The 7,497-nt window shown below is 42.4% G+C and overlaps 1 protein-coding gene across 1 annotated transcript; it reads left to right on the plus strand.

Annotated features, from left to right (window-relative positions):
- Positions 1 to 330: 330 nt before the first annotated feature.
- prorsd1 (prolyl-tRNA synthetase domain containing 1) lies at positions 331 to 4,448 on the plus strand. Its single transcript, XM_044212955.1, has 4 exons — positions 331 to 509; positions 2,004 to 2,129; positions 2,216 to 2,305; positions 4,004 to 4,448. The coding sequence occupies exons 1-4, from the start codon at positions 429 to 431 to the stop codon at positions 4,214 to 4,216; spliced, it is 510 nt and encodes a 169-aa protein (XP_044068890.1). The 5' UTR covers positions 331 to 428; the 3' UTR covers positions 4,217 to 4,448.
- Positions 4,449 to 7,497: the final 3,049 nt, after the last annotated feature.

Raw genomic sequence — 7,497 nt, forward strand, 5'->3', positions numbered from 1 at the left:
TGTTGACCCTGTAATGTGAAAACATAAAGCTGTAATTCACTGATGCTGCAGGAAACACCATCATCACAATGTTGTCACCTCTAACACTTTCTGCACGATCAGCTGTTTGTGTCACTGATTTCAAAACAAGGCGTCTGCAACATCAACAGCTGGAAAAGATCTTCCACTGCAGAGAAAAGCATGCAGATCTGACATTTTCTGCTCAGTGTTAAGTAAAGGAGTGCATCCTGCTGAGTCATTCATTCATTTGTGCATTTACTTGTTTTTGACATTGGGAGGGGGGTCAAGATCAGTCCAGCAGATGGCAGTGATGCATCAGCAAAGATCCGCTGCTGTAAACCTTCTTCTACGGCCTTTGGCGTCCAGCCCCCCCGCTGTTCCTGGTTCCTGGTTCCCGGTCGTTGCTTTTGACAACATATTCACTGAAGATGTCAGAAGATCTGCGGGCAGAGCTGGAGAAATATCTGGAGACCTTAAACATCCAGACGACCTGCGTGGAGCACCCGCCGGTAAAACTGATCAGCGTGTCTGTGTATGAGTCAGCCACCAGAGTCCGGACTTCTTCATCAGAAACCTCATTATATTCTGATTGTTTTAAAGCAGAATAACCTTCATGACATAAGTTATTGTAGCTGGGAGAGGAATACAACCCTGCATTATTCGGCACTGCATTTTCTATCGAGAACAAAGCACAATTGAATCCCATAAGAACACCACACGTTTTTAAGTTTGCTTGCTTACTGTAAGTTGTATAAACACCCTAAAACATATTTGGAGAGAGTACATTAATGATCAGAATACACACTTCTATTCGGCGTTATCCAACAGCCGCAGTGGCACTGCTGGAGTGTAGCTTTGGCTTTGGGAAGTGGTGCGTTTTCTCTACAGCATGACGTTGGTAATAGACACGTGGACGCATCAGACAGTTGTCAGTGGAAGTAAAGGAGAGTTGCATTGCCTCTTATTTACATGTAATATACACATTACATTTGCATTTATTCTGAAATGCAAACGTTACTTGTTCACGAACTTCCACACCTTCCTGCAGTGTTTTTTTAAATGTTTGATCAACTTTTATTGGACTGCTGTCGGCAGCTCCGCTCCTCTGCTGGAGCGGTGAGTTACGTGGAAACCTTCCCTGTAAAGGAAGCTGCTGTGACCTGCAGCCACCTGCAGGGGGAGCCACACGATAAGCCTGCAGTCTTTCAGCTTCATGCTGAAGCTTTGATGAAGCTCAGTGTTCCTCTTTGCTATATACATATACATTTATATAGTTTTATTAGCTCATAAAATGTGCAAACATTCTTTATAACATCTGTACATTTTTCTTATTTAAACCTGCAGCGTTATAATGAAAAAAAAGAAAAGTACAGGTGAGTAAATATAAGAAGAGTTTCTGTAGTTTTTGCATTCATTCGTGGTTTGGAAGGTAATGAGCCAACTTGATTAGTCGATTTACCAGAAATGAAACCTCAGTATGTCTTCAGAAACACAGAAACCAGGACCACATCACACCTGGTTCAGCCTCTTTACATCGGCTCCCTGTTGGTTTCAGGATCAACTTTAAGATCTTGTTGATTACTTTTAAGGCTCCAGACTGTATTTTAGACCTTGTAATCCCTTATGAACCTTCACGTAGTCTGAGATCTTCGGGCAGGGGTCTCCTGTCTGTTCCTGAGTCCAGGATGGAAACTAAGGGGGACAGAGATTTGGCCATCAGGGCCCCGAGGCTCTGGAACAACCTGCCCGAAGACATCAGGCTGTCTGAGTCAGAGTCTTCGTTTAAGTCTCGTCTCAAAACACATTTTTATCTGAAAGCAGATCCGGATTTTACCTGAACTGTTTATTTTATTGCTTTTGTGCATTTCATCATTCACTGTGGTGTTTTATTTCTCTCTGTGTGAAGCACTTTGTACTCTATACATAAAGTTTATTATAACGGTACACTTAGTGAAGGGGACGTTCTTCGGCTGTGATATAATCACTTCCTGTCCCCCCCGCAGGTGTTCACAGTGGAGGAGATGATGCCTCACCTGCAGGAAGTGAGCGGAGCCGTCACTAAGAACCTGTTCCTGAAGGACAAGAAGAAGAAAGGCCTGTGGCTGGTGTCGGCTCGCCACGACCGCCAGGTCGGCTCGCACCTCACATCCACCATCGCAGCAATATCTCGCCCGTCTGACCTCCTCGTCCCATAATCCTCTCTGTTCCTCCACAGGTCAACCTCAACGACCTCGCCAAGAAGCTCGCCGTCGGCAGCGGCAACCTGCGCTTCGCAGACGAGGCGGCCATGTTGGAGAAACTCAAGGTGAGAACTGGTTTAAACACTAGAACCAAAACGAATCAGCTGTGAGTCGCCTCGGGCTCAGAAGGTCTCTGCCAGGTGAACATCCTGTCACCTGACAGGAAATCAGTAATGATGACGTATTATAATACGTCATAGTTTGTATTAATAATCTGAATCTACAAAGTAACTGCAGCTGTCCAGCGTTTCCCTCTGAGACGTGGCGGAGTGGAAGCAGAAAGTACCTCAGTTGTATGTAGTTGCTTTCCACCACTTCCTGTCACAGCGTGACTCCGCGGTGACGTCCACAGCTGCGGCAGTATGTTCTGATGGTCGTGGGTTTACTGACGCTGCTGAATATGTCCGTCTGCTGATCTCTGCAGGACTGAAGTTCCTCTTTTAGTGAAACGGAGCAGAACGGGCGCCTTAAAGGGCAGTTTGATTTCGCTCGTGGTCAGATCTCCCAAACACCCAGGAACAGGTGGGATTCATCAACTGTTTGTGCAGCTAAGAGGTTTTTGGTAGATCTGACTGAGGACACTTGTACAAGCAGACCTGACAGAGAAAAGTAAAAGAGGCCTAATGTTCATGTTTTAAACCGTTCTGACCGAAGTTAATTTTCTCTTTCTTTCCCCCTTTTTCATCTCGAAGCTTTGAACAGTTCCCTCTGCAGTCTTTCCCCCGTTCGGTTCAGCTGTAAACGACAACATGATGAGTGGATTCAGTTGATCTTCTCAAATGTTCATGTTTTAAATCAGCGCTAGTGTTTCCTCAGGTATAGAGAACATGTTTACTGGGTCAGACACGTTTGTGATTTGGAAAGTTCAAATCAATTTAAAATGTTTCCAGCAGGTGGCAGAGTTAGTGTTCCTACATGTTGGCCAAATTCACAAAACATACTTTTAATTAACTTTCACATTGTTTGACTAACGGCCGCTACAACCATCAGCACTGCTGTCTCCATAGTTTATGTTTTCCTGTTTGATTTGGCAGAATTGTGACATTTGGCAACAGGCCTGTTTTCCCAGGAACTGGATAAGAAAAGATCTCTTTGCAGTTAAAGTGAATTTCTCGTTGAACACAGAAGACGTCAAACTCCAGCAACACTTAGAAAGAACAAGTTCATTATCGGGCCGACGTTCACCAGGCTCATACAGCGCAGTACAGGAACATCTGTACAGGAGGTCTGAAGCTAAAGCAGCCGTGCGGATCAGCCGGTGGGGCTCCCACACATACATGACCTCAGGCCAGTCACTGGCGAGCCCAGTCACTGGCGAGCCCAGTAAAGGACATGGTGACGCCATATTTGGTCCATAAACAGGAGAAGTGCATCTAAGATCTAAAGGGCGAGTTATTCTGAAGCCGAAATATATATAATACAGATATATATACCATAAAAATAAACAAATTCAGTAAAGAGGGAAAGCATTGAGATCCGTTTATATAACCATATCAATAAGAGATTTGGAAATATGTAAGAGCTTATAAAACACCACATGAATTCCTCCTGGAAATAAACTTGAGATAAAGAAGTCTTCTCTCTTCCCCCCCCCCTGCTTGCTGGATCGGCTCGTTTTTGTGTGATGTCGCAGCAGGACGGCTGGCATCGTTCCTCGTCCTGGAGCTCATGTGAACAAACGTTTGAGATGTTTTACTTGTGATGGTTGACCGCAGACCGTCTGTGCAGCTGTGGTTTGACTTCCTGCGTCCGTGTCCTCTCAGGTGGGTCAGGGCTGCGCGACCGCTCTGGCTCTGCTCTTCGATAAGGACCAGAGTGTGAAGTTCGTCCTGGACCGGGACCTGGTGGAGGGAGGCCACGAGATGGTCTACTTCCACCCCATGACCAACGCCGCCACCATGGGGCTCCGACCAGACGACCTGCTGCGCTTCCTCAAGGAGACGGGACACGAACCCGTCCTGCAGAGCTTCGAGTAGGACGGGAACCTGGACCGAGTCCACGTGCTGAACATTTGTACTGGTCTGCTTCGGTTACGGCTCTGCCAAAAATGCTTTTTACTCTGAGAGAATTGTCAGAAGATGAAATATTTCAGATTTATTTGGGGATTTTATCAGTTGAAGACACAAATCAGCCGATGGTTGTGTGCCAGATGTTTTTCTCTCTGTTTGTAAAGATCGTGTCTGTTCCATTAAAGGACTGCTGGTTTTACATGTTTGAGCTCAGTAAATACCAACTGAACACACTGTCGGTCCCTGCTGAGCATCCATCTCCTTCCCTCCACGCATTTTAATGAGCTGAGAGCAGGGACTCTTACTGATGACGTGCCACAATGTTGTAAAAACTGTCAAAATCGGATAGGTTTTATTTATATATATATGTGTGTGTATACATATATATATACAGTGGTGTGGAAAAGTGTTCGCCTCCTTCCTGATTTCTTATTTTTTTTGCATGTTTGTCACTTAAATGTTTCAGATCATCAAACAAATTTAAATATTAGTCAAAGATAACACAAGTAAACACAAAATGCAGTTTTTAAATGAAGGTTGTTATTATTAAGGGGAAACAAAATCCAAACCTACATGGCCCTGTGTGAAATAGTGATTGCCTCCTAAACCTAATAACTGGCTGCTCCACCCTTAGCAGCAACAACTGCAATCAAGCGTTTGCGATAACTTGCAGTGAGTCTTTTACAGCGCTGTGGAGGAATTTTGGCCCACTCATCTTTGCAGAATTGTTGTAATTCAGCCACATTGGAGGGTTTTCAAGCATGAACGGCCTTTTTAAGGTCATGCCACAGCATCTCAATAGGATTCAGGTCAGGACTTTGACTAGGCCGCTCCAAAGTCTCTAATAAGGCGTCCTTTATCAGCTGTAACTAATGGCTTTATTAATGTTTAATAAATCATTATAAAATGCTTTATAGATCAGTTATAAGCCATTAATAACAACTTCCTTTGCGTGTTCTACTCTTCAGTTTGTCAGACAGACGCCTCCATGGGCCAGTTTGACCTCTGACCTCTGAATAATTGGCCAAAATTCATTTATTAAGGACTGAACGTTTACAACTGCTGACTTGAACCCTTTATTAATGACTTGGTAACATTTTATCCTTTTATTAAAGGTTTAATAATTATAACTGCAGACTTGATGGCTTATTAAAGCGAGAAACTCTTTGACTTCTTATTCTAACTCTTATAACTGATCTCTAAAGTATTAGCAAGCACTTTATTGATTATTAATAAACACATTAGCTGCAGCTTGTAAATCCTTTTGTAAAGGATGAAGGAGCGTGAAAACAACTACATCATTAGAAGTTCACTGGCTCTGTGGAAAGAGGGGTAACTTCCTGTTAATTCAACAGCACAGTGAGGTCACTTCCTGCAGGCGGGCCGACGCCCCAGCCCTCAGGAAGTGACATCAGAGTAACACAGACGGGCACAGCAGGAATAACAGGAACTTCTGTGGAAAGTGAAGGAGAGGCTGAACATTTATACAGCCGGACAGAACGAGCGCACAGTGGTGGAAAGTGAAGTACGTTTACTCAAGTACAGTTTGAGGTACTTTATATTTCTACTCAACCTACATTTATTGTAAAGCTTTAGTTACTTTGATGTAAAAGATCCGAGTACTTCTTCCACCACTGACAAACAAAAACAACAAATATCTTAAATATTCTCTTCTGTACTCAGTTTGTAGTAGTCTGAATGAAGAACAGCTGTGTGCACTGGTAAAGGCCTTTAACTACTTATGTTTAACGTCAGAGGTACTTTCTGATAGGTCAGGTGTGATTTTAAATGTCAGTATAGCCAATCAACACAACACAGGTGCTGCATTGATTCCCAGAGTCAATACAACAGCTCTGCCGTGAATCCCACCTTTACAAAGTTTGTAAGGTTCAGTTTTATTTGTCATTGTTGGAACTGGACTACATTATATGTCTTTACAAACGTGAGGGGGTCTGAATATTAGAAACACCTCAGCTGCGGTGAAGAAGGACTCCGATACTGCAGTAAAAGTACTGACACCACTCTGTGAAATACTCCACTGCAGGTAGAAGTCCTGCAGTCAAACCTCACTGCAGTAAAAGTATGAAGTATAATCAGCTAAATGTAGTTAAAGTATGAAGTATAATCAGCTAAATGTAGTTAAAGTATGAAGTATAATCAGCTAAAGTTACTTAAAGTGTGACAGTGAGAGTCGTCCCTGTGCAGTAAAACGCTTCCTGTCAGTGTTTTATTATATCTGATGTTTCTGGATTCATATTCCTGCTGCATTCATGTGTGTGTTGCATTTTACTGCTGCAGATGTTTCAGGCTGAGCTCATTTTAACTGCTTTATATCCTGTTGGGTAGTTTAACCTGCAGCAATGCATCATGGTCTATAAGATCATGTTCCAGTCCAACGCACCGTGCTAACACGTTTGTCCTGAGGGTGGCGCTGGAGGGAAGCTCGTGGGCTCAGTACAAGTGCAAGATGGCCCAAAGTGTCCAGGGAGCCAGTCTTGTGCTTTTATTTTGAAAGAGCCGCCGGAAATGCTTGCTGCTCGCGGTCCCGGTCCCCGGTGTCGGTCCCGCAGTCTGAAGGTAAGCAGCTGATTACTGACGGTGACGCAGCGTTAAACAGCTGCTGCTGACCTCACTGCTGTTTAAACTGCATCTGCATCTGCAGCGCGTGTGCACGTGCGTGCGCGTTGCCCCTCCGCGTGCACGGCGACGCTGCACGTGCACGTCACATCCATCTTCCTGCTGTGTAACTGATGCTGCTGCTGAAGCTCAAAGTACTGAAGCTAACCACCGTTTAAAGGCCCATTCTGTGTTTTATATATATATATCTATATATATATATATATATAGATATAGATATATATATATATATATATATATATATAGATATATATAGATATATATAGATATATATATATCTATATATATATATATATATATATATATATATATATATATATATATATATATATATATAGATAGATATTCCAAAGGTGGAAAGGAATTAAACTGGATTAAACTTAAATCATTAAACTAAAAATTAACTTTTACCTAAATTAACTTGCTAAAGAGACAAAAAGGTTGAAGCTTAAAGAGTTTTATTGTATTATTGTTTATCTGTATTTTTATATTTTAATGTTTTTATATTGTAGACTTTTTTTAATTGGTTAATTTTATGTATATTTTATACAACATTTATGTTTGTAGATTCTAAATAAAAATTATATATATATTTAGTTATATATTATGTA

This window comes from Siniperca chuatsi, linkage group LG11 (genome assembly GCF_020085105.1).
Source record: "Siniperca chuatsi isolate FFG_IHB_CAS linkage group LG11, ASM2008510v1, whole genome shotgun sequence".
NCBI classification, from domain to species: Eukaryota; Metazoa; Chordata; class Actinopteri; order Centrarchiformes; family Sinipercidae; genus Siniperca; species Siniperca chuatsi.

Bases quoted from the DNA above. Each gene is read 5' to 3' on its own strand.
- prorsd1 (XM_044212955.1), top strand. From the start codon at position 429: ATGTCAGAAGATCTGCGGGCAGAGCTGGAGAAATATCTGGAGACCTTA. The intron at 510-2,003 runs GTAAAACTGATC...TCCCCCCCGCAG, and splicing joins CCTGCGTGGAGCACCCGCCG to GTGTTCACAGTGGAGGAGAT. The intron at 2,130-2,215 runs GTCGGCTCGCAC...GTTCCTCCACAG, and splicing joins CGGCTCGCCACGACCGCCAG to GTCAACCTCAACGACCTCGC.